Source organism: Rhinichthys klamathensis, unplaced genomic scaffold (assembly GCF_029890125.1).
Source record: "Rhinichthys klamathensis goyatoka isolate OS25496 unplaced genomic scaffold, OSU_Roscu_1.1 h1tg000775l_1, whole genome shotgun sequence".
Taxonomy (NCBI): Eukaryota; Metazoa; Chordata; class Actinopteri; order Cypriniformes; family Leuciscidae; genus Rhinichthys; species Rhinichthys klamathensis.
The window spans coordinates 197035-224315 of record NW_026607174.1 but is presented as its reverse complement, the minus strand read 5'-3'; the positions used below and the strand labels follow the sequence as shown (position 1 = coordinate 224315).

The 27281-nt window shown below is 40.1% G+C and overlaps 3 protein-coding genes across 5 annotated transcripts in view; 1 reads left to right on the top strand and 2 right to left on the bottom strand.

The window, feature by feature from the left end:
- The window catches only part of LOC130077742 (E3 ubiquitin-protein ligase TRIM35-like), a 40675-nt gene that overhangs the window by 3333 nt on the left and 10061 nt on the right, over positions 1 to 27281 (top strand). Inside the window, exon 6 of one of the 3 annotated variants that reach the window (XM_056243078.1) lies at positions 131 to 803. The exons of the other annotated variants lie outside the window; for them this stretch is intronic. Coding sequence (XP_056099053.1) covers positions 131 to 672 — 542 coding nt within the window. The 3' untranslated portion in view covers positions 673 to 803. Of the gene's footprint in view, positions 1 to 130; positions 804 to 27281 lie in introns of those variants that run through there. 3 annotated transcript variants of the gene reach the window in all.
- On the bottom strand, positions 2769 to 11239 carry slbp (stem-loop binding protein). Its single transcript, XM_056243080.1, has 8 exons — positions 11081 to 11239; positions 10283 to 10390; positions 8218 to 8322; positions 8003 to 8065; positions 6663 to 6803; positions 6428 to 6568; positions 3631 to 3742; positions 2769 to 2931 (listed from the first exon to the last, which is right to left on the bottom strand). Exons 1-8 carry the CDS (start codon positions 11134 to 11136, stop codon positions 2872 to 2874), a joined length of 786 nt encoding a protein of 261 aa, XP_056099055.1. The 5' UTR covers positions 11137 to 11239; the 3' UTR covers positions 2769 to 2871.
- On the bottom strand, positions 19499 to 26360 carry LOC130077741 (uncharacterized). Its single transcript, XM_056243075.1, has one exon. It carries the CDS (start codon positions 26039 to 26041, stop codon positions 19958 to 19960), a length of 6084 nt encoding a protein of 2027 aa, XP_056099050.1. The 5' UTR covers positions 26042 to 26360; the 3' UTR covers positions 19499 to 19957.

Below are 27281 nucleotides of genomic sequence, written 5' to 3'. Positions count from 1 at the left end.
GTAACTGAGAGACCATTGTTATGACAGCATGATTTATGATTTCTTTCAACAAAGTCTTTATTTGTGTTTTAACTTTCTATAATCATCATACAGTATTTGATCCTCTAATCTGATGTTATTCTCTTTGCAGCTCCGTTGACTCTGGATCCAAACACAGCAAATCGTCGTCTCACACTCTCTGCTGATCTGACCAGTGTGTCGGTCAGTGATGAAGATAAAACACTTCCTGATAATCCAGAGAGGTTTGACTATTATCCATGTGTCCTGGGATCTGAGGGCTTTAACTCAGGAACACACTGCTGGGATGTGGAGGTTGGAGACAATACACGCTGGGGTCTTGGAATAACCACAGCATCAATCCAAAGGAAGGGAGAGGATTTCTTTAACTCTAATGTCTGGTGTGTGTGGTTCATAAACAGCAAATACAGCTCAAAATCCCCAGAGCAACCCGGCACTGTCTTTACTGTTAAACAGAAGCTCCAGCGTGTGAGAGTTCAGCTGGACTATGACAGAGGAAAGGTGTCATTCTCTGATCCTGTAACTAACACACATTTACTCACATTCAGGACATCCTTCACACAAACTGTCTTTCCATTCTTATGTAATGGCTGCACAACTCCTCTGAGGATCTTACCAGTTAAACTGTTTATTACAGCAGAAAATCACAGTTAAATCTGATTCTGCTTCTAATACAGTTTTGCACATTATGCTTCAATAATAACACTGTAATCAAAGGGTCTCATTGATCAATTTCAAATTTAGAGCCAACTTAACCCTTGTGATTCCTTAAGGACTTTTTTCTCTAATTTTTAATTTTTTTGGATAATGTTTACTTTCCTTGTATAAATCCTAATGTATATTTCCCCCTCATTTCCTTTCATAAATCACCGGGTACATAAAATAATTACACTCAAGTTTGGACCTTAAGGACAAAAATGTCTCCATTGAAACTCATTAAAACGGCCAATTCATTTTTTTCCCAGAGCAATTTCACTATTAAATGATTCAGTCTTTGTTAAGGCCAGGCTTTAAGGCTTCTTCCCTGTTTTCTGCTTCTGCATATTAGGGTCAATCGGATAAAATATTGTGTAATAACTGTGTGTATGTACTAAAATAATAGTGTTTTTGCATGTAATATTTGATCAAGAAAATGTCTACTGTACTGTAAATTACAAAGTAATTATTATTATAAATTCAATACTTAAGTAATTATTAATCAAGTCTTACAATAATTAAACTGTTTAAATTCACATTTACAAGATAAAGTGTCGACATATTTTAGTAATCTACTTGCCAGTGAAATCCTCATATGTTCATATGTATATTATCCTATAACTCGAGCTCTGGAAACATGAATGCACTGTGAGCCCAGCAGCGGTTTATATTCATGCATAATGATTGACAGAATAACAAGACAAACTAAATCATTTAGTTTACTTTAACTAACCGTTATTTAAAAGAGTTTGACAATGTTTATATTTTTTATACTTATATATATAAAGCCCCACACAAGATGCAAAATTATGGAATTAAATGGATTTTAAGTACAAATTTGATTGTTTTACATGTACTGTAAATTTGTTGTGATTCTGTGAAATGTGTGCAATTGTTGCTCCCTTGTAAAAGAGATTTGAATATCTCAATGGGACATCACCTGGTAAAATAAAGGATAAATAAAAACAACAACTAATGTGACAAATATACAGTAAGTCATAATAACATAAATAGGACAAAATGGCCATTGATGATGTAACAGGACCTGTTCTCAGCACCAGTGACTGCAGTGCATGCTGGGATTTGGTGAAAAGAAATACTAGTAATGACTTGTGCAGTTGCTCTCTGGTTATGATACGCTTCTCATATCAAGAGTCAACTGTAGGATTTTCTCTAAAATATACTCTAGCCCCGAGTCAAAAGTACTTTGATGAGGAACTTGATGATTATGGAGCTAATTACTTAAAATACAATTTATCATCATGCAAAAACACAAAGCACAAGAATTTTTGTGTCAGGTTGTTACATGGTAGCGACGATCCACCAATCAGAGAGCTTCCCGAATGTCAATCGATTTTTTGATTGGTTAAAATGGAGAATATCTCGTTTTTAATTTAAAAAAAAAAAGATTAAAATAAGTAAATGAGTGAATAAACACGTGCAGTATAACAGTGCAGTATTATAATATGGTAATGATGTAACTGCATAAAATAATATTTTGAGCAATGATCTTTATACAAGAAATTTTAAAATATAAGACTAACTTAAATAAAATCTATAAAAGTCTTTTAAAATTAGGATGGGGTCCCTTTCATGAAGATAATCAAATGTAGGGTCTCAAAGCTTGAAAACACCCACATTAGACAGTAAAAGCATTAATTTACTTGATATGAACACATTCTCCTGATAATAGTGAGACGAATAACTGACAAATATCACTTGGTCATTCCAGTTTAATATTTATTTTCAAAAGGTTCTTAATAAAATAGAAATTAACAAATCGAAAAAAGAAAATCTTTTAAAAAGCAACATTAAAAATCACAATCTACTTAACATTGTAAATTTGCTGTGAGTTCAACAAACTGATAAATACACGAGAGGTTCACTGAGCGCTGGACGACCACCACAGAACGCCAAACAACTCCACAATTTACACATGTACACTTTCTTTTCAAAGACCCAAAAAAGGAAACCGGTGGAAAGAGCGGTGGATTCGGTGCCGAGGGCGAGGGCGACACCTTCTCTTGAAGCAGCGGTGGACACCTGTGGATCACACACAGCAGAACCTGTGGAAGCGGTGTAATCCTCACACCAACAGTGAGACGAACAGTGCATTAAACCGGTCCAGATGCTCGGGATCCCTCGGAGACTCGGCTCTCAGCACATCTCCGCATCCTCCATCTTCATCATCTTCTTAGGGGTTCCTGTGAATGAGTCCTGCAGGACGAGAGGACACGCTCAGAAACAATTCAAAACCTCAAACTCTGACTGAAAGTGGTACTGACGCGTCTCAGAGTCTCCATGCCTATCCGTGTCTGTGCAAGTGGCACACTATAGATGCGTTACAACGGCAGAGGACAAATAAACACGCTTTTTCAGACCTTTGATCTAACAGCTAAATGATCTGTTGTCTGTAAATCTGCTATTATGCGTTTTCCATTTGAATTAAGGTTATTTTTCAGACCCCTTTGTCATTGGACTACTCTAGTAAAAGCTTCTTGATTTAGGAATTTTTAGATATTTGGACTGGAAACAAGACAGAAATACTAAGTAAGAAAAGCATTTTAACAGTTATTTGTAAATATAGTTATTTTCTCTGGCAGACAAAGAGCTTTCCTTAGTAAAAAATGTGCACCTTGAATTTATTCAATTGTGTTCGACGATCACTGAACGTTTGCCATGAAAACACTCAGCTTGTTTGATAAATGTATTTGTAGAATTTTTTTCCACACTCATCCAGTCCTGGAAATGACTAAAACCAAATCTCCATACTTCTCCAAACTGCGTAGGAATGCTGTATGCCATGATATAATGAGGTTTTCACAAAATTCTGGACATTTTTTAATCACACAGAAAAGGTGTATTCCGGGTGTGTGTGATCTGATGTGCGCCCGTGTTGGGAACTGGGAATCTCACCTGCGTCAGGGACAGTGGTGCCGCGTCGGCTGTGGGACACTGGGATTCGGGATCCGCAGAACACTCCACGTCCAACTCGAAGTCCATGATTTCACCCAGGTCAATCTCCTCTCTGACACAGAAACACAACACTGAGTAAACCAGCACTGGAAACACACTACACAACATTAACCCTCTAGGCGCCACGGTCGAGTTTACTCGACAAGATGCGGCACTGAATAAAACGCCCGATTTTGTCAAATTGGGTGTCAAATTTCGTTCGACTCAAAAAAACGTCATGCTTCTATACAAAATGTTCGAGTTAGAGCGCATTGAATCAGTGCAGAGCTAGTGTGCGAGAGCCATTTTTATTAGATCCTCTCCACAACCGCGGCGACAGTATTGTGGTGGAGACTTTATCTAATGTCACTGGGTATGTTAGACGAGGTCGAGGTATTCATAGGACAGTTAGGGGGCGACGTGGAGGCAGGGTGAGGAGTCGCAATGACAATGACAGTAGTCCGAGCTGTGCACACTCGATCTGGCCGCGCTGCTCTTATCATCTCACTCATGATCTGGGCCTTGCCGTGGCGAGTGAGCGTTTGAACTAAACAGGTCTTGTCTACTTGTGTTTGTATTAGGGATGCTCATTTCGGTTAATTTTCCCGACCGACAACCGACACTCGTTATCCGATTATTAACCGTTAACTGATAAGATTATAATAGCCTATTAATTTAAATAAAAATAAAATTGAGTGTCTGTGACCCGTTTTCCCCCCCACAGGTTTATTTTAACGTGCAAACAGCAGAGCAGATCAACAACAGAACCTGGATTCACATTCAATTTTCACGCACTTGACAGTGACAACAGAATAAAATAAAATAAATAAAAAACATAAAATTGTGTAGGCCTATTTTATGTTTTTTCTTTATTTTATTTCTTAAATAGTTAACAAATTAAGATGACAAAAAGAAAACACTGAATCCGTTTGAAGCTTTGAAAAAAATGCAATTTTCCCCCTCCAGACTAAGTTTTTTCGTCAAATAAAAATAGCAGGCCTACCTCAATCCACATATTGTCTAGTTTTTATTTAAAAAAGTAACATGTCTACATGATGTGGGGTTAGTCTGGAGCGCAGCCTGTTGAGTTCGACCCGCGGCCGAAAACACATGATCCGATGGCACAGATGTCCCGGGAATACAGAGATAACGTCTCGCTAGAATGGCCAGCTTCGTGAAGCGACTTTCATTTGCTTGTGGATGTTTGCCTCGCAAGATATATTTGCATTTAACTTGTAACTACTGCTGTATTTTAATACCGCGTAGCATATTTTGCAAGTAACTTCGTCGCCCTTTCTGTCGAGATGGTCCCACACAGTAGGCTACTTCTTTTCGCTCGCTCGCTTCATTTTGCTTGCTCAGTGAAATATGTCTCTAGGCACGTGCGGTTGCGCGTGTCGACGCGCCCAGTGAGTTTACAAATATAGGCTATATAGTATTTTTTTTAACCATGCAGCAAACTAAATAAATAAAAAAATAAAAAATAAATAACTTAAACCGTTTAACTGATAGTATTAATCGGTCAAATTTTTTACTTTCGGTTAACGGTTAAACGGTCAATATGAGCATCCCTAGTTTGTATGTCATATGAATAATATTTATGTGCCCCATACATGGAATCAGAGTGCCTACTGTATTTAGCAAATGGAAAATCTCTACAGCAAAAGGCAACCACTACATGCATTCGGATTGTTTCTACCATTTATTAGTAATGATTTGCACAGTTTGTTTACTACTTACTATATACCTGAGCATTCAGTATTGTGCAATATAGCATACAGAAGGTGATGGACATTTTGGGGGGAAAGAAGTGCTGCATTTTATCATTTAAACATGTGACTTTTCATGAAAATTCTATAATCCAAGATTGCCGCCACCATATGCTAATTAGATAGGAAAATGTAATCCCTACATAAACTTTGGGTCATTCTTAATATTTCTCTAATTTACAGAAAGTCTCTATCTTTTATCACTTTTAAGATATAGCCTTTTGACCTTAAGATGTCAAAATCGAACGTTTTAGGAAAAAACCTCTGGTGCCTAAAGGGTTAATCCTTGTTACACCTCTGTGCTGAACTATACAATGAGAATAAATCACTCGCATATGAGACTAAATAATAGGGGTGTAACGATACACGTATTGAACCGTTATATATATATATACACATACAGGTGGAACTCGAAAAATTAGAACGTGCAAAGGCTATAATTGTGATGATTATGGTGTACAGTTTATGAAAACCCCAAATTCAAAATCTCAGGAAATTAGAATATTACATGAAATCAATAAAAAAAAAAGGATTTTAAATACACAAATGTCGGCCATCTGAAAAGTATAATCATGCATAAGTATATAGTTATATATACTAAATATATTAGTTTCACCTTTTAATTTGAATTATGAAATACACAAACTTTTGCACAATATTCTAATTTTTTAAGTTTCACCTGTATATATACATATATATTAGTATAGCAGTTTGGAGAGTAAACTAAAAATGTTATATATACTTAATATATTAGTTTCACCTTTTAATTTGAATTACACATTCTAATTTTTAGAGTTTCACATGTATATAGTATATCAGCATGGCGAGTAAACTATAAAATGTCCTATAGCCAATGGCGATCCTATTGCTCACGGTGTGTGTGTGTGTGTGTGTGTGTAATGGTGTGTCCCCTGAGGACACTGAGGCGGGGTGTGTGTGTGTGTGTAATGGTGTGTCCCCTGAAGACACTGAGGCGGGGTGTATCTCACATCTGCTGCAGGTCTCCGGCGGGGGGGTCCCAGGCGTGCAGCTTGACCCGCCACAGCTTGATCTGCTGGTCCCACGAGCGCCGGCTGTACTTCTTAAACTTGTTTGGAGTCTTTGGATGAACGCCCGGCTCTCTCATAGGCCTAAAATAATACAAATAATCTTAAATACTGTAAGAACAAGGCTATGCGAGAGGTCGTAGGAGATTACTCGTGTGTTTAGAGACCCCTCACGCACTTGGGCACTTCTTTGATGTATCGGTCATACGAGAGAGTGTTCTTCCCGTAGTTGATCTGCTTCTGGCGCCGCACGAGTACGGCCTCGTCGGTCTCCATGTCGCCTTTAGCCGGAGAGTCTCGAGAGTCTCGGGAGTCGGAACTGGGGGACAAGAAAAGCTCGGGTTACGACTCGAGACAAGACAAGCTACACCTGAAGACACACTGCCGTTCAAAAGGTTTGGATCAGGGCGCTTTTTAATGTTTTAAAAGAACTCTTCTGCATTTACTTGATTAAAAATACAAAAACAGTAATATTGTGAAATATTATTACAATGTATGTGAATATACAGTAAAGTGTAATTTATTCCTGTGATCAACGCTGTATTTTCAGCATCATTACTCTTCAGTGTCACATGATCCTTCAGAACTCACTCTAATTTGATGCTCAAGAAACATTTCTCATTATCAATGTCGAAAACAGTTATTTACATTTTTATTTCAGGATTCTTTGATGGATAGAAAGTTCAAAAGAACAGCATTTGTCTGAAATAGTTGGTTTTGTGTTTGAAACCGCTTGCCAAAGTGAACTTTCCGGAGAAGTTCGCTCTGTCTGCTAAACCCCTTCCAGCTCCTATTGGTCCGTATGGTGATGATGTGGGTGTGGCTCTTAGGCTCCGCCCTCTTTGAGCTGTAAATCTTCTCGGATTAATTTCTTCTGGTCAGTCCGTCGAGGTCAGACACGAGATAAAACATGAACACACTGGAGAGGCACTTTATAGTAGAAAATGTTGTAATTCTAATTGAAAGTGACAGTTATTTTACACGTTTAATACTGTAAAGCTGCTTGATTTTAAGCAATATGCTGTATAAAGTGCGGTATAACTACACGTGATGTGACTGGAGTGCCTCTCCAGTGTGTTCATGTTTCAACCTCAACGGACTGAACACAAGAAATGACCTCAAAGAGGGCGGAGCCTCAGAGCCACACCCACCTATGACATCATCACCATTCGGACCAATGGGAGCTGGAAGGCTGGAACTCTCCTGGACAGTTCACTTTAGCAAGCGGTTTTGAACTCCCGAAACAAACTTCGTTATGGCCTGAATTTTGCATGAAATGATGTCACACGATTTCATTCTTAGATTTTGCTTAAAGTAAATAAAAAATATCCCCCCCAAAACACCTGCCATTGTTCACTAAACACACCATTGTTTGAGCCGATGTTCCCGCATTGTTTTGAAAGCACACAGTCTTAGTGATACGCTCTTCAGGGGATCAGCAGCAGAAAGGATTTTAACATGGGAAAGTGTCACCAGCTTTTTGGAGACTCAAACACAGAAAATGTTACAATCACAAACCTTCCAGATGAGAGTTTTCTGTCTCTTTGAGGAACATCTACTGCAAGAATCCTCCTCCTGTATCTGGAAAAGAGAAATCTCCAATTAACGGCTTATCAATGACGCCTGTACATTCATATTAACAAATCAAATTTATATTTAGCCCAGAAAAATGGTCATGCATGTAATATGAATCTGATTTGATTGAAAAGCATGAATGCAGCGAGGCAACGGACCGGTGCACGTCGCGCCGCACGTCTGAGCGCATCTCCTCGGCCTCCACCTCGTCACCCCAGTTCCTCACTCTGGACACCGGGCCCTCGCTCTCCGGGGTCGTGAAACTGCACACACACACACACACACACACACACACACACACACACACACACACATCACGTCAGACCTGTTCAGTGAGGACCAACTGAAGGGAGTTCACACAAACATGAACATTAGCCCATGATTTACTCTCCCTCAAGACATCCTAGGTGTTTATGAGTTTCTTCTTTCAGACGAATACAATCAGAGTTTTATTAATATCTGTGTGTCGAGCCAATGCGTGTATATTTTGTGAAAGAGTGATGTCATCGCCACTGCATCACGTGACAGCGGACTACATGCTTGTGTTCGTTACTGAGCCTCTTATATTTCTTTATTTATATTTTCTTATTTCTATGATTCTTGTCTGATTAAGACGTTTCATATTTTGTATCATAAATACATATGTATATTGTTCAATAAAGTTCTTGGTTAAAAATAAATGTTTCCTGGCAGAATTACAGCGCCACATAATGGTTTGGCATGTATACTACATGTGAACGCAGAGATTTCTTGAGACGATGCCGTGTTTACAGAATTTGTATTTATTTTAGAACGAGGGGGAAAAGATCGGATAAGGAAAGCTCTGGCTTCGTGTGGAAGTGGCCTCAGGGGTCAGAGGTCACTCTTCCACAGGAACTACACCCGCGTACGGCCATTACCAGAAGACAGTGATTATAGTTTAGAAAATTATAAATATGGATATTTTTCTTACAAAAATGTATCGCTTCACTTCAGATAGCCTTTATTAGAGTCGTGTGGATTACTTTTATGATGGACAGATGCACTTTTGGACAGATGCACTTTATGCACTTTTATGATGGACAGATGCACTTTATGCACTTATGATGGACAGACGCACTTTTATGATGGACAGACGCACTTTTATGATGGACAGATGCACTTTTATGATGGACAGATGCACTTTTATGAGGAATAGACGCACTTTTATGATGATAGATGCACTTTTATGAGGAATAGACGCACTTTTATGATGATAGATGCACTTTTATCATGGATAGATGCACTTTTATAATGGATAAATGCACTTTTATGATGGACGGATGCACTTTTATGAGGAATAGATGCACTTTTATGAGGAATAGATGCACTTTTATGAGGAATAGATGCACTTTTATGAGGAATAGACGCACTTTTATGATGATAGATGCACTTTTATGATGGATAGATGCACTTTTATGATGGACAGATGCACTTTTATGATGGATAGATGCACTTTTATGAGGAATAGACGCACTTTTATGATGATAGATGCACTTTTATCATGGATAGATGCACTTTTATAATGGATAAATGCACTTTTATGATGGACGGATGCACTTTTATGAGGAATAGATGCACTTTTATGAGGAATAGATGCACTTTTATGAGGAATAGATGCACTTTTATGAGGAATAGATGCACTTTTATGAGGAATAGATGCACTTTTATGAGGAATAGATGCACTTTTATGAGGAATAGACGCACTTTTATGATGATAGATGCACTTTTATGATGGATAGATGCACTTTTATGATGGATAGATGCACTTTTATGATGGACAGATGCACTTTTATGATGGATAGATGCACTTTTATGATGGATAGATGCACTTTTATGATGGACAGATGCACTTTTTTGGACTTCAAAACCAAAAAGGCCATTCACTGCCATTATAAAGCTTGGAAGAGCCAGGAAACTTTTTAATATAACTCAGATTGTGTTCGTCTGAAAGAAGAATGTCATATACACCTAAGACGGCTTCAGGGTGAGTAAATCATGGGCTAATTTTCATTTTTTGGGGTGAACTATCCCTTTAACTGACCATCATTCGGATGCCAGTATTAGATTAGATGCAATTTAATTAAATTAGCAAAGAGGTTAGAATTTATGCATCTGATATACTGAACAAAATGTCGAAGCAAAGTTGCCTTTCTTGAGAGAGCAGTTTTTCATGCACAGGTTATGATCAGACACTGAACGCACCTCTCGGGTCGGCGTGAACATCTCTGATCTTCCTCAGCATGAGCTTTCCTCAGACTACCATCTGCTCCGCGCTTCCTACACTGGGACCATCGGGAAGCGCCTCTGTTCCTTCAACCAAGACAAAAGACATGAGAAGCATTAAAAAAACAATGATTTTTACACATTATCTGAACATTGTACATGCATTAAAGCATGAGAATTTTATTTATTTAGTAAATAATGAACTCAATGCAAAAACATTAATCATTATACACACTTGGTCACAAAATCTGCCGTGCTATAAATATATTTTTGCACCAATAAGTTAAGCAACTTTTTAACCGAAAACAAGCTAATATTTCTGTTTAAGTTAGCCTTTGTTTCCAAGGCGCCACAAATAATCTGCTGTCAACACACACGCTGCTCACTACACACACCAGAAATATAACGACTGAATTAAACAGGCATACTGAGAGAAGTAGTTTAATGTAGTTTTCATGAATGCGGTGATAAAATCTAATGTTCTCATGGCGCCAAATAATCATTTACACCCCAAACGAAGGCGGGAGATCTCACACCTCTTTCACTAGCCGCAGAAATGTGTCCATACTTAAAAGAGTTAGGGATACATGGGGGGAAACTGGAATAAGTTAAAAGGAGTGAAAAAACACATGCTTTAATGACCCAAAATAGACTAAATGTAGCACTCCGGAAGACAATAGCTTAACGTTACTTAGTGTCTTGCTATGCTAGCAAACCGTGAATAACCATGAAAAGTAAAAACAACCACACACACACACCAAGGTTTTAAATTCTTACCTGTTTTCGTCAGGTTTGCAGTCGTTTTCGTAGCTGTATATTTGCTGTTCGGACATTTCTTCAAGTGAAAATTACAAACCGCACGTACGAACAGCAGCCGGGTTTGGATTAAACCGCGCCAACGTCCCGCAGTGTACGTCAACATCCAGGTCACGTGAGGCTTGAGGGGCGGCGCTAGTGACGTGTCTCGCGCATAGCCCCGCCCACATCCGTCGATCTTCACATCATCGGGATTGTTTATTTCTCTCAGTCTATAGTGTGTAGATCACATCAAGAGTTGAGCGCGTAAAATCGCGTAAGTGCTCTGTTTTCCGCTATAGAAAGCTATGGCGGGAATCCAAACAGACAAAGCCCTCAAAGGACTGTTTGAAGCCATATTCTCTTGAAAAAATGATATAGTTTGATCCCTATATATGGGGGTTGAAGAGTAATGTGTAGGTCATGAAGACACTGGTGGAAAACTAATGGGGCTTTCGGTTTTAAAAACTAATTTGTCTTTCTTTCATACAAGAACAACGATTCCTACTTTTGTGATCATCAGTTGAATATGGTGTCATTAAATTTTGAGATATATAGATAACCTCAGCTTTAGAGAATCAGCCCATCACAGTATTTAAGCATTAGAGCAATGTTGGGAAAATGAACTAATAAGTCTAGTTTAGTTAGTAGCCTAGTAGAGCTCTGACTGCTATTGTAGCTCATCTGGTTGTTTCATTGCTCTTAGTTGACCTCCAATCCAAGAAAAAATTATGAAGATAAACACCTTTAATTGGAAATAGTGGTTTAATAATATTATATATATATATATATAATTATTATTAAACCAATATAGCCTATATGACTGATATTTGGTCTAGGAGCAGGAATCAGGAACTAAAACATAACTGTGATCTACAGTCTATGGAAGTAAAGTAATGCCAAATGTTTTTGAAACAAAAAAAGCTTATTGAATCGCACTAATTGAAAAAAATATGCACTGCATTAACCGTGCCTGCATTTTAATGTATTGCATTTTTTGTCTTTTTTTTGGGCTGAAGTGTAGGCTATTTTTAAGATGTGAAAATAAAAACATTTCACACTCATTTTCATTATTAGAAATTCAATAATCCATATAACCTAATAAAATTCAATAATCCATATAAAAGATTTTACTTCCAAAATGATCATTCTGTTTAAAAACACACCCTAAAATATTCGACAGGCAATTTACAGTCCATTTCATTTTGCTTTGCAAATTCAGTGGTTCAAATTCGACAGAAAATTCAACATTTCACATCCGGGAACTGCAGGAATATCAATAGATTGCCGATGCGTCTCAATCAGCTCCCTATCTTCCCTAGCTGGTGAATCAGTAAATCGTGTTCACTAATGAGGACACTGGTAAGGACAGTAAAGCCCCCATGAAATCAAAATAGAAGTTGTTTGGCTTTTTGAATGTTAGCCTTACGGCTATCTATAAGCTAGTGTGCTCCAATGACTGTTTCTCAATATGCGTTCTTGTCTGTACTTGTGTTCTTGTGAAACGTCATCAGTCGCTGCCCAAGTTCTGTTCTAATTCAAAGTCCAGCCAAGTCCAGATCTAGCCAAGTCCAGTTCAAATCCCCGGATGTGTTCTGGATCCGCCTCGTTTACCGAGGATGCATCGAGAGGTGACTTGTGCGAGATGGGTATAAACGGAGGTCGGAGCAGCTGCAAATGGTTTAGCCGCAAGTGGGCTGTACAAACTTCCAGAGGATTTTGATTGGTTTATTTAGTATCACCTGTGTTGTAGTACACTGTAAAAAAAAAAGCCATTTTTACGGTAAAATACCGGCAGCTGTGGTTGCCAGAACTTTACCGTCAAAAATATGGTACAGACGTGATTGGTTTTACAGACTTAACTTAAAATTTACAGTAATAAATCGTATTTCATTATCTGATATTATGTTAATTTACCAACCTATTTATGTATTAATATCTGTTTTGCACCATTGTAATACACTGACAACCAACAATCATCACAGCAGTGATGAAAGTCACATGATAAATCAAAGCTCATCACAGGCAGCTCTTCTGCAAGAAAGTTAATACTTATATAAAGAAGCTGCACAGTGTCATTCGCACAAACACTAAACAGCATCATGGTAACACATGAATTTTAAAAATGCAATAAACATTAATTTAACAACATTAAATGTAACATAAAACTCTAATGTACATAACTGATAAGAAAAGAACTAAGAAAGCTAAGAAACAGTTATTTCAACAAAAATACATCAAATGTGAAGTGTCACGCAGGGAATTGTGGCAATGTCAATTTACAGTTTTTCACTGTAAATTATACAATGTGTTGATCTTTTTCACTTTCAAAAACTGTAAATTTAATGGTATTTTACAGTAAAATTACATTAAATGTACCGTTAGATCTATCACAGTTATTTGCCGTATATATTAAGGAAACTTTCTGTTAACCAATTAACAGTTTTTCACTGTAGCATTTTTACAGTCTTTTACCGTTAAAATCACGATAATTTTTTACAGTGTAGCTATTGGTTTATGCTCCACAGTTGGTGGCGGTAATGTGTAAGTTTAGTTGTGATCCATCAGAAAACAAAGAAGATTACCGCTTTCACGTGTCAGCGTGCCGTTGAGATGAAGGGGTAAGCTTGTTGTACAGTTTTTAGTTTTGTAAAAAAGCATTATAAGTTCTCAAAAAGACCATTTCATAATGTCGTTTGTACTAGGGCTGTCAACGAATATTCTAAATTCGAATATATATTCGAATAGTTTTAAAAAACAGAAATTCGAAGGTGAAAATTAATATTCTAATCATGTGGAAAAACAGGCGCGCGGTAGCAGAGGCGCGGCTGTCTGCTTTACGAGTGGCAAAATTCTGAAGCTTAAAATGTAAAACGCATTTTCCAGCTGCACAGATAGAACAGTGAGTGTCTGGGTCACTCATTGGCTGTGCTGCGGCAACTGCACATCCAATGGCACGGGCGCCTCCAACGTGTGCGCCAATGAGCTAGCATTACATCAGACACGTCAGAGCCCGCCAAGGGGGCGTGGCCAGACGCCCTCGAAATAGCCACAGTAGCAGGCTAGCTAGCAGCAGTTTACCCATGAAACACATTTTATTCAGTATTACAAATATTTACAGATGGTTCTAAGGAACCTATCAGTCAAAAGGTTGGATTAGGAGTATATTATATTCCACATTTTAAAAAACAGATTAGTTTGAGGTTGACTGATGAGATGTCCGTGTACACTGCAGAGTTAACAGCTATAATAATAGGACTACAGTGGGTTGAACAAGTCAGACCAAATAAAGTAGTAATATGTTCAGATTCTTCTTCAGCTTTAATTAGTATAGTACATGCAAGATCAGATAGAGAAGATTTAATAATGGAAATATATTTATCATTATACAGACTGAAAGAGGCTGGAATAGTGGTGTATTTTTGTTGGGTACCAGCACATGTTGGGTTATCTGGTAATGAAGTTGCTGATAAACTAGCAAAAAAAGCACTAGACAAGAGGGAGGTGGATGTTAGAGTACCTATGGGGAAAAAGGAGGCAAAATCGATTTTAAAGAGGAAGTTAATGAATAAGTGGCAAATTAGATGGGATAGTAGTAGCAAAGGGAGATGGTGTCATAGTATCACACAGACAGAAGGGAGGATACATTGCCAGGGAGAAAATAGGAAAGAAGAGGTATTGCTGTCTAGGTTAAGACTGGGACATACAGGGTTAAACTCAACACTGGCAATTATGGGGTTACATGAGAATGAATTATGTGATGCATGTGGTGTATCTGAAAATGTATGTCATGTATTATTTATTTGTAGTAAGTATAATATTTTTCGGGATGTATTATTCAGTCATTTAAAAAATGGAGAGGATATAATGAAGAATGAGGATATTCTAGGAAAAGGTTTAATAGACAGACAGATATATAGAGCATTAATTGCGTTTATATATGATTCAGGTTTGGGATTTAGATTTTAATATGTGTGTAACGTTGAACCCGCCATGGGGGCTGAGTGTGGACGGAGGAGCTGAACACGCAGCGCCGAATGAAGCTCAATGAAACCTCTATTGCAGGTATGATAAATAATGATGATGTATGTGGGATGATATAGTTAGACAGGCAGACAGTTTTTAAAATTCAGACGTATCACCCAAGGTTAATTTGCCATCCAGCACAGTAGGTGGCGATAATGCTCCTTAGGAGTTAATCGCCATTAAACAAGAAGAAGAAGAAGAAGAAGTTTACCCATGAGTTTACCACAGCACAGCTCGCTCGGAGCGTTCAATGTCGGTTCTATATACTGTAAAACTTCAATTAATGTTAATAATGTACTGATACTGACTATTGTAACAGTCAGCCAACAGAGGGCGCCGTTAAGCGGAGTAGCTTCATGTTGCTTGTTAACAGAGTTTGAGCAATAAAGCACTCTTGAGAATGGCAGTCTATGTGTACAGTCCAGTCAATACATGGTACCAGGAGTAAACTCGTAAAACATGAGTGTAATGAATAATATACGCCCACCTGACGAGTTGAAGCTGACGGGTAACGTCCACGCTAACTGGAAAGCCTTTAGGCAAAGTTTTGAGCTTTATTTGTTAGCCATTGGGCTTGACGAACGAAATGATCGACGGAAGATAGCTCTGTTGCTAACTGTAGCTGGTCGGGCTGCGCTGGATGTATACAACACGTTCGTCTTTTCGGAAGAGGAAAGAGACACGCTGCCCGCAGTACTGAGCAAGTTTGAGGATTACTGCACGCCGAGAAAGAATGAAACATATGAACGGTATGTCTTCAGGAACAGAATGCAGAAAGAGACTGAATCAATAGAACAGTATGTGACAGACTTGCGCCTTAAGAGTCAATCCTGCAATTTCGGCACACTGTGCGACTCCATGATAAGGGATCAAATTGTAATAGGAGTGCAGGACAAGAGAGTAAGGATGCTGTTATTAAAAGAAACAGAACTTACCATTGAGAAAGCAGTTGGTATTTGTCAGGCTGCAGAAAGTACGAAGATGCAATTGAAATCGTTTGAAAACGAAAGTGAAACTGCTGCTGTTGATACGGTGGAAAAACACAAAAAAAGATTTGATAAGCGACAGACACAAAAATCCAAATGGAAACCACAGGGCAGAGACTGTGAGAGATGTGGAAGTAAAGATGCTCCCAAAGAATGTCCAGCTTATGGCAAAGAATGTCAAAAGTGTGGAGGAAAAAATCATTTTGCCAGGTCCTGTCTCACAAAGAAAAGGGTACATGTCGTCGGACAGAAACGAGAAGAAAGTGACAGTGAAGACGGAGAACCTCTGTATGTCGAAGCAGCAATTCTGACTAATATGGACAGTAATGATGATGAATGGATAGCACCTTTGATAGTGGATGGTGTGACAGTGCCAATGAAAATCGACACAGGTGCACAAGTAAATGTTCTGCCGAGAAAATACTACAATAAGATGAATGTTAAGCCAAAAGTGAGACCAAAGAAATTGGACTTAAGGGCATTTAACGATCAGCCGATTCCACATATGGGTGTTTTCAGAGCGAGTCTTTCAGGAGAAGGACGCACCATAAATGCACTGTTTGTTCTAGTAGAGGAGGATAGACAGCCGATTTTAGGTCTGAAAGCAAGTGAAGGACTTGGGCTTATAAAGAGAGTTCATGTCATTGATAGCGCTTTAGTGACCACTAGGGGCGCAGCACACAGCAAACGGATGGACATATGTGCTGATTCTACCGCTGAGATAATGAGAGAGTACAAGGATGTGTTCCAAGGTATCGGTTGCTTACCTAATCAGTACAAAATACGGCTGAAAGAAAATGCAGAACCGGTTATCCATGCAGCAAGAAAAGTGCCATTAGCCCTGAAAGAAAGACTGAGAAAAGAACTGAAATCCTTGATAGACAAATGGATAGTGAGAAAAGTGGAAGAACCTACTGACTGGGTTAATTCTCTCGTCATTGTGGAAAAAAAGAACGGTGATTTGAGACTTTGTATCGATCCAAGAGATCTGAACAAATGGATCAAAAGAGAGCACTATAGGCTGCCAACTAAATCAGACATCACAAGCGCAATGGCTGGTGCACAGTTCTTTTCCAAGCTTGATGCATCATCAGGGTTCTACCAAGTTAAACTGGATAAGGAAAGTGCAGCATTGTGCACATTTAACACTCCTTTTGGTAGACATTGCTTCCTACGCATGCCTTTTGGAATTGCCTCAGCTCCAGAGGTTTTCCACAGGACAGTACAACAAATGTTCGATGGCATGGAAGGTGTGGGAGTCTTTCTAGATGATGTAGTCGTATGGGGTGCTACAAGGGCAGAACATGATGAGCGACTGAGAAAAGTGATGGCACGAGCACGAAAAGCAGGACTGAAACTGAACAAGCAAAAGTGTCAGTTTGGGGTGAGAGACATTACTTACCTGGGAGACAGATTATCTGCTGCAGGGATACAGCCAGACCCTGAAAAAATAAGAGCTATAAAAGAAATGCCACAACCCAAAGAAAAGAAAGAGCTGCAACGTGCATTAGGCTTAGTCAACTATGTGGGAAGATTTATTCCAAATCTGTCGGCTAACACGAAGGCATTGCGCAGCTTGCTGGAAAGCAGAACTGAGTGGCGATGGGAGCATGAACATGTGACTGAATGGGACATGCTCAAGAACAGCTTAGTTAAAGAACCGGTGCTAAAATTCTTTGATCCTGAGCTTCCAGTGAAAGTATCTACTGATGCTTCAAAAGATGGACTTGGAGCAGTTCTGCTTCAAAAACATGACTTGGCATGGTTTCCAGTGGCATATGCATCACGAACGATGACTGAGGCTGAAAGAAACTATGCACAAATAGAGAAAGAGACATTAGGAGCAGTTTTCGGATGTGAAAAGTTCCATGAATACATTTATGGAAGAGAAGTGGTATTAGAGACTGATCATAAACCACTGATAGCGATCTCAACAAAGGCACTAGGAGATGCTCCTCCTCGCATCCAAAGGTTAATGCTCCGTCTCCAGAAATACAGTCTGACGTTTGAGTTCACTCCAGGGAAGCACCTGGTGATGGCAGATGCACTCAGCAGAGCATCTTTGAGCCATACAGGATCAAGTAACACAGAACATGATGTTCAGGTTCATGTAGACTGCATACAAAAACACCTACCAGTGTCTGAGGATAAATGGAGACAGATTGCTGAAGCAACGGCAGACGACCGTGAGCTACAAGCTGTAATAGACAAAATCCACCTGCCAGGAGATCAGAGGTTGACAAACCCATATCAGAGCATTAAAGACGAGCTGTCAGTTGTGCATGGTGTGCTCTTGAGAGGCGAACGGATTGTCATACCTACCTCCATGCGCTCACAAATGGCAAAACTCACGCATGAGGGACACTTAGGCATTGAGAAATGCAAGAGACGTGCAAGAGTTTTGATGTATTGGCCACACATGAATAAGGACATTGAAGCACTGGTGCAGCGCTGCGAGACATGTCAGCGGCACAGGTACCAGCAACCTAAGGAACCCCTGATGGCCCACAGTAAACCTGAGGAACCATGGAGAAAGGTCGGTACAGACTTATTTCACCTAGCAGGGAGGGACTACCTTGTCATCATGGACTACAAGTCAAACTATCCAGAGCTGGCGATGCTGACAAATACAGCAGCACAACAGGTGATAAAACACACTAAAGCCATCTTCGCAAGACATGGAATTCCGGTGACTGTGGTGAGTGACAACGGACCACAGTTCAGCAGTCAGGACTACAGAGACTTTGCGGAGACTTATGGGTTTGAACATGTAACATCAAGTCCACTGTACCCGCAGTCAAACGGCTTGGCTGAAAAAGGAGTGCAGATTGTAAAGCGTCTGCTAAAGAAAGCTGCTGAGACAGGAGAGGATCCTTATTTAGCACTGCTAAACTACAGAGCATCCCCTCTTGAATGTGGACAGTCTCCAGGAGAAATTCTCATGAACAGGAAGCTGAGAACACGGCTACCCTCAGCAGAACACCTGCTTCAAAAGAGACACAGAGATTATGCAAAGAAGAACAGCCAGAGCAAAGCCTATGACAGGAATGCCAAACAGCTATGTCCACTGGAACAAAAGGACACGGTACGTGTCAGATGTGATGGGAAATGGGGACCTGTAGCGAAGGTCATCAAAGAGACAACACCAAGATCCTACGAGGTACTTACTGAGTATGGTAACACACTGCGACGAAATCGCCGTCACCTGCTGAAAGTGCCAAGCACCTGTAGTGAAAGTACAGACATAGTTATTGTAGTGGCTATTTGTCCATAAACTTAAACAAAAACAAATAATAACAAACTTCTCAAATGGCCACTCGAGGCTACGTTATGGTTAGGCTTTACGCAGGTTCAGAGGTACCAAAGCAAAGTAATGTCCATAAGAAGATTGAGTTTGAGGCGGTTTATTCACACACATAAGCAAGCTCACAGACATTTCTGCTGCCTCTCTCACGCTGATAAAAAACCATATGCCCTCGTGCCTAAGGTTCCTCCCACCTTGACCTACTTATGCTAATGACCATAGCACCATGTGACCAATAAACGACAATACAAGTAAAGCATAAATACAAAATAAACAAATTAACTTTAACAGGAAAAGAAAAGAAATAAATTAGACTATAATTTAATTTAAGCCCAAAAGAAACAAAAATACAAAATAGCTCCAACAACCCAGCCCCTAATTGTAACGGTACTTTACCCACAATTAACCTTAGCTTTAACACAAAGGAGCTATTTCCTAATTGTAGCTTAGGCATTAAACTGGAATCTTCACATCTTCAGATTCTCCACATCTGAAAGAAACAAAATAGATAGAAGACAGAGGTAGGAGAAAGAATGAGCTGAGTCAATTGTTAGCCTCCAAGAGAAGACAGAGCTTGGTTATTGGTCTGTCCAGGATGCTGATCTTCGTTTGGACCTTCACAGAGCGAACCAGTCCTCTGGAGTCAGCTGTGGTGCTTAGAACTCTGCCCATCATCCATGAACCTCTTGGAGCTGTGGCATCAGCAATTACAACAATATCTCCTGGAATAAAGTTTCTCTTTTGCTTCGTCCATTTTTGCCTTTCTTGCATTACAAGCAAATACTCTGCTGTCCACCTTTTCCAGAAAAGCTCCGCAACGTACTGCACTTGCCTCCATCTCCTCTTAATGTACAGATCAGATTTCTCAAACAGACCTAATGGCAGAATGGGCTTGCCTTTTAGCAGGAGAATGTGATTTGGAGTAAGCGCTTCTAAATCATTGGGATCTTCTGAAGCCTTAGTTATTGGCCGGTCATTGAGTATTGCTTCCACTTCGCAAAACAGTGTTTGCAGGCCTTCCTCGTCCAGCAGTTGATGTCCAACAACAGAGGTAAGTACACTGCGCACAGAGCGAATCAGACGCTCCCAAACACCACCTTGGTGAGATGCAGCTGGGGTGTTAAAACTCCACGTCATTCCTTCCTGCACAAAAGTCCTTTCAATTTTAGAGTGATTTAAAGCGGCCAGAGCCTGCCTCAATTCCTTCTTCGCACCAACAAAATTTGTGCCGTTATCTGACCTTATACTTGTCACAGGTCCTCTTCTGCAGATAAATCTTCGCACAGCATTGATGCAGGAGTCTGTGTCGAGGGAGTGCGCCACCTCAAGATGTACTGCGCGGCTGCTCATACAGGTAAATATCACTCCATATCGCTTCAGCACAGTTCTACCTCTCCTCACCTCCAATGGTCCAAAATAGTCCACTCCCACATTTGTAAAGGGTGCGTTATCAGGCACTACTCGTTCCTCCGGTAAGTCGGACATTTTTTGTTCTCCAAGTTTTCCTCTGTACCTTCTGCACACTGTACATTGTGAGAGAATCTTCCTGGCCGCAGAGTTGGCATTTATGATCCAATACTTCTGTCTCAATCTGTGCAGCATATGATTGCGTCCAGCATGTCCAAGTTGATAATGGATGTAACGCAATATGAGCTGGGAAACATGCAAATCCTTTGACAGAATAACAGGATGCTTTACCTCCCACGGCAGTGCAGATTTAAACAAGCGTCCACCAACTCTGAGGATGCCATCTTCGATGAAGGGATCGAGGCGATACAGAGGACTGTCTTTGGAAACAGTCTTTGAGTCATGTTTTAGTGAGGAAATTTCAGTGCTGAATCTTTGGTTTTGCGCAAACTGAATTATTGCCTTTTCGGCTTCCTCCAAGCGCTCTGGTGTCAAGCTGGATTTTCCAAGTGCGGCCTTGAACTTTTTAATCTCCTTTTCCACATTCTCATTCTGGTTGACCACATATTCTTTTCTCTTTCGGCTCAAGAGTAAAAGTCTTTCTTTCAGCTCCAACCACCAGGCCACTGATGTTTTAAGCTTTCTCCAGGATGAAAAATAGTGAATGAGCTGATTGAGGGGATTGTCATTGTGTATTGTAACAACATTCACCTTAAATTCTTTTTTCACCTCTGCATCATCAGATGGAATGGAGAAGGAGTCCAAGTCGAGTTTTGGCCATTTGGTGGGGGGCAAGTGCAAAAAGTCTGGTCCTTTTAGCCATTTTCCTTTCCCAAACTCCTGAGCTCTTAATCCTCGAGAAGCTTCATCTGCAGGATTATCTTTGGTGTTTACATACCTCCACTGATCTTTGTCTGTAGATTCTCTTATGGTGCTGACACGATTGGCAACATATGTGTGAAAGCGCTTTGTTTCATTGAAGATGTACTTAAGAACAGTAGTGCTATCGGTCCAAAAAAATGACCTCTGCAATGGCAACTGTAGCTCTTTCAACAGCATTGCGTTCACTCGAACAGCAAGTACAGCTGCAGCAAGCTCAAGGCGTGGGATGGTTAGTTGCTTTAGAGGAGCGACACGAGCCTTGCCTGTGATAAATGAAACATGCACATTGTCAGTGCTTTCCAATCTCAAGTATGAAACAGTGCCGTATCCTGTTTGACTAGCATCTGAAAAATGATGCAGTTCTGCTTTCACTTGTGTTCCAAAGTTTTTAGGTTTAATGCACCGTTCCACTTTAAATCCACTCATATGCTGAAGTTCAGAGAGCCACTCAGACCAATGTTTGGAGACATCACGGGGAACTGGCTCATCCCATTTAAAGTTCATTCTGCACAGCTCCTGTAACAGTAACTTGGCAGGGATAATGAAAGGAGACAGAAAACCCAGCGGGTCGTAAAGAGAGCTCACCACAGAAAGGATGCCCCTCCTAGTGTGTGGACGTTCCTGCACTGCAGTCCTAAAGCTGAACGTATCTCCTTGAACACACCATTGCATCCCCAGAGCTCTTTCCACAGGGAGTTGGTCCCTGTCCAAATCCATGTTCTCCAAACCCACTGCTCTGATGTTGCTAGGAATAAGTTCAAACACATTTGAGTTATTTGTGACCCACTTTTGAAGATGGAAGCCGCCTCTTTTACAGAGAGATGTTAATCCATATATAAGCTTCACTGCATCTTCCTCTGTCACAGTGGACTTAAGACAGTCATCCACGTAGAAATTTGTCTTGACTGTACGAAGGACATCGGGTGAGTATTGCAGTGCATTATCCTCAGCAGTTCTCCTCAATGCATAGTTTGAGCAGCTTGGAGAGGATACAGCTCCAAACAAATGAACGCACATCCTGTATTCCTCTGGCTCCACTGTAGCGTCTCCATTGGGCCACCATAAAAAGCGCAAGAAGTTAACATGCTTATATGGAACCCGGACCTGATGGAACATGGCGTTGATATCAGCCATAACAGCGATGGGCTCTTCTCTAAACCGAAGGAGGACACCAATTAGCGTGTTAGTGAAGTCTGGGCCCTGCAGGAGCTGACTGTTCAATGATGTACCTTTGTAAGTACAGCCGCAATCGAACACAACACGCAACCTTCCTTTGGTTGGATGATGTACACCATGGTGGGGAATGTACCACACCTTTCCTTGTTCCAGAGTGGGCTCATTTGTGGGAACCTTTTCTGCATATCCTTGCTCTAACATGTTGTTGAGGAAACCAACGTATTGAGCTTTGAATGACGTATCTCTATTAAATCTCCTCTTCAGGCCTTGGAGTCTTTGTAGTGCAATGCAGCGATTATTTGGCAAAACAGGATCGTCAACTCTGAAAGGTAAGTCAATGTAATAATGCTCATTGTTAAGCACTGTCGTACCCTCCACAATTTTCATGAATTTAATATCTTCTCTTGACATCTCAAGTTGTTCATCACTTGTTCTTTCAGTAAAGTCATGATTATACTGTTGCATCAACATACTTTCCAAGTGTTCCACAGATATGTGATTAGCAGTTACAACGATGCATCCTGATTTGACACCAGTACCTCCAGAGTCTCCAGCACGAAGAGGCCCGTTTATGACCCAGCCAACTCTGGTCCTCACTGCATACGGTCCACCACATTGACTGTTTATTAGTTCCCATGGCTCCAACACTTTAGGAGAGTCGGTTCCAATGAGCAAGTCTACATCTGCATCCACTTCATGTAGCCTAATGCTGCTCAAATACGCCCATTTGGCAACATCATCCTGACATGGCACATTGACTTTAGATACAGGCATTTTCGTTTGTGTCAGAACAGATGGTAGCTCAATAAAGTCATCGGTGTAAAAACCAGATACCTCCAGACCAGTTACTATAGTAGTGTTAATAGTTTTAGTCTGCCCCATTGTCCTTAACACTACATTACAGTTTTTTCCTGATACTCCCAGCCTTTCAGCCATACTTGTAGTACAGAAGGTACCAGAGCTCCCAGGATCCAGGAAAGCATAAGTATGCACAACTTTATTACTTTTCTGACTTTTCACCTGCACAGCCACAATGGAAAAAACAGCAGTATCCTCTTCGCCAGCCCCAATATGACCACACGTCTGCTGCTTCCCGGATACAGTGCTCTCAGTTTCTTTAGAGGTTAGCCTTGTAGTATCCTCCTTCTCCACATGCAGGACAGATGGGTGTTTCCTATGACACACTTCACAATCCAAACGACTTCTACAGTCTTTGCTTGTGTGTCCATGTTTCAAGCACCCAAAACAAACACCCTTCTCCTTTAGAAACTGAATCTTGTCCTGTTGTGTCTTCCTTCTAAACTGAAAGCATTTTTCCAGAGTGTGATTGGTAAGATAGCAAAACAGACATTTGAGCTGGTTACTGTGAGCTATTGAGTTTTCCATTTCTTTATGTCCATCCTTTGGTGCATTGATGCTAGTGGCAAATGTACCACTTTTCCTTTTCTGCTTAACTTGTATGGATAGCTTTGTGTGGCTGGCTGGAGAAACATCATTAATATTTCCAAACAGAGGGTCTGAAACAATTTTTAGTTGCTTTTCAATAAAATTTACAAAATCAACAAACACTGCTCTGCTTCCAGTTTGTTCCAGTATGTCACATGCCACATTTCTCCACTTTTCCCTCAGCTTGTATGGGAGTTTCATTAGGATTGTCCTGAGGTTAGCTGGCATGTCCAACTCCTTCATGTACTTTATATGATGTACTATGTTGGAGCAACCTCGAAGGAACAAAGCAAATGACTGCAGAGCGTTAACATCCTCAGGTTTTATTGAGGGCCAGTTGTTGATTTTATCCATGTAAGCAGAGGAGATTTTGTGTTCACTGCCAAAATGTTCAATCAAAAGTGTTTTTGCTCTTTGATAACCCGGTTCAGAGGGCAGATGCTGACAACTTCTTACAATGTCTCTTGGTTGCCCCCTAGTGTACTGCTCTAGGAAGTACAAACAATCACTGAAATTTTGAGTTTTATCCTCAATACAATTTTCAAAGGCTCTGAGAAAAGATTTGAAATACAGGGGATCACCATCAAATACAGGTATATTTCTCGTAGGCAGAGCAGAGGCTGTGTTTTGTTGGACCAACAGCGTAGTTATTTCATTTTGACGCTGCATGATGTTCAAAATGTCCGGAGAATCGATGGATTGATTATCGTCACAAGCATCTTGCAGACCCCGTGATTGTGTACCTTGCCTTTGAAACACAGGAATGACATTAGGTATGGGTAGTTGTTTTACAACATATTTGGGTTGAACACCAACAGGGACAGAATTTAATAAGCGACTGGAGGTAGGTTCAGAGCTTTTATTGGTGGGCACATAACGTTCAGCATTTGGATTTAATTGAATGATTTGAGTTTCTGACCTTTTCAAGTAAGAGTTCATGCCATCTGATGTTTGAGATGCACATCTTGACACTTTAGAGCCACACTTTGAGCTTACTTCCAGAACCTCCAATTTTGCATTTGTCACCTTTAATTCTGCCTCCAGAGCAAGTTGTTCCTTTTCTCTCCTTAAATGTTCCCGTTTCTTCCGTAAGTCCTCTTGTTCAAGTCGTATTTGTTCCTCCTGATCCTCCAAAATGTGTTTTTGTTTTAGAGCAGCCATGCGCTCCTGTAATGCTGCTCTCTCTGCTTGCGCTAATATTTTTGCAGATGCACTGGATGAAGTCTTTGACAGTCTAGAGCCAGCCTTTGAACGCGTTGCAGAACCTTTATTGGATACACTGTCCTCAGGCCCAACATCAGTTGGATTATCAGGTGGTTTAATTGGAAGTTCATATGAATGGCCTGTGTTTGATAACCAGCCTTTGACATCATCAATAAAGCTTGAAAAACACTTTTCCTTTTGTTCAAAATATTTATCTTGTTTTTCCCTTTCATCCTGTGGTATGTCCAGTGACACAAATGACAAATGATGTTGTTTTGCCTCATCAACACATATTATTATTTTATCCAAAAGAGACTTGACTGCATCAATATTGTCTGCAGAGTGCATCAATTTATCCATTTGATTCATGTACGATTTGGCTCGTCTGCATTGCATCGATCTCTTTTCCTGACACGTTTGCATAAAAAACATTACTCCTTTAGCAGTAAAACTTGTGCGTCTTCTTGTAGGAAGCGCCGTGTCGCTTACGGCTTTGGATGCAACGTCAGACATTTTACTTTTTGTTGATGTCGGTCATGTACACACACAGTTGTTTGCAAAGATTGAATAAAGCACGTACCTTGTGGAACTTTGTTTGCTGCGGTGGTTACCTTTGCACACGGAGTTGAATGCACGCAGTAGCTGTTGTTGCGCGCGGCCGTGCGCGTCACCTGTGAAGGCTTTAGGCCTTTGCGAATTCAAATTGCAGCAAATAATGTTCTCCACTCCGTAGTGCAGCTCCAGCGCTCCAGTAGCTTCACCGTTATCCAGTACGGTGTCCAGGGAAACTTTACACTGTCGGATGGGTCGTATTATTCGATGTTTGCACTGTATCCAGGTGAGTAATCCACTTTCGAACAGGTAATCCAGTAAACGACAACTCAATTTCCACGTAAACAAACGATATATCCAGGACGGGTTTTTTACTTAATGTAGTGGCTATTTGTCCATAAACTTAAACAAAAACAAATAATAACAAACTTCTCAAATGGCCACTCGAGGCTACGTTATGGTTAGGCTTTACGCAGGTTCAGAGGTACCAAAGCAAAGTAATGTCCATAAGAAGATTGAGTTTGAGGCGGTTTATTCACACACATAAGCAAGCTCACAGACATTTCTGCTGCCTCTCTCACGCTGATAAAAAACCATATGCCCTCGTGCCTAAGGTTCCTCCCACCTTGACCTACTTATGCTAATGACCATAGCACCATGTGACCAATAAACGACAATACAAGTAAAGCATAAATACAAAATAAACAAATTAACTTTAACAGGAAAAGAAAAGAAATAAATTAGACTATAATTTAATTTAAGCCCAAAAGAAACAAAAATACAAAATAGCTCCAACAGTTATCTCTGATGGACCAACTGAGCAAACACGAGTAGAGGAAAACTCTCCTAGCTCTACAGCTGTCACTGAAAACATCACAAAAAACTCACCTTCCACTGAGATGGGTGGGGGAAGACCACGTCGTCACGCAATGAAACCTAAAAGACTAATAGAAGAGTGTTAAGTTAAGTTTGAATTTTTTTTTTTTTACTTCGTATTTACTTAGTTATATGCAACAAAGTTTGTGCAGCTAATGTTAGAAATACGCAGCAAGATTGTGTACTAACTTGTTTCTTTTGTTGTTGCTGTTATTAAGAGTAAGTGCTGTTTAAGTTGACAGACCTTGTTTAAATTGTCATTGTTAAGTTATTGTAAAAAAAAAAAAAAAAAAAAAAAAAAAAAAAAGAGAGATGTACTGATACT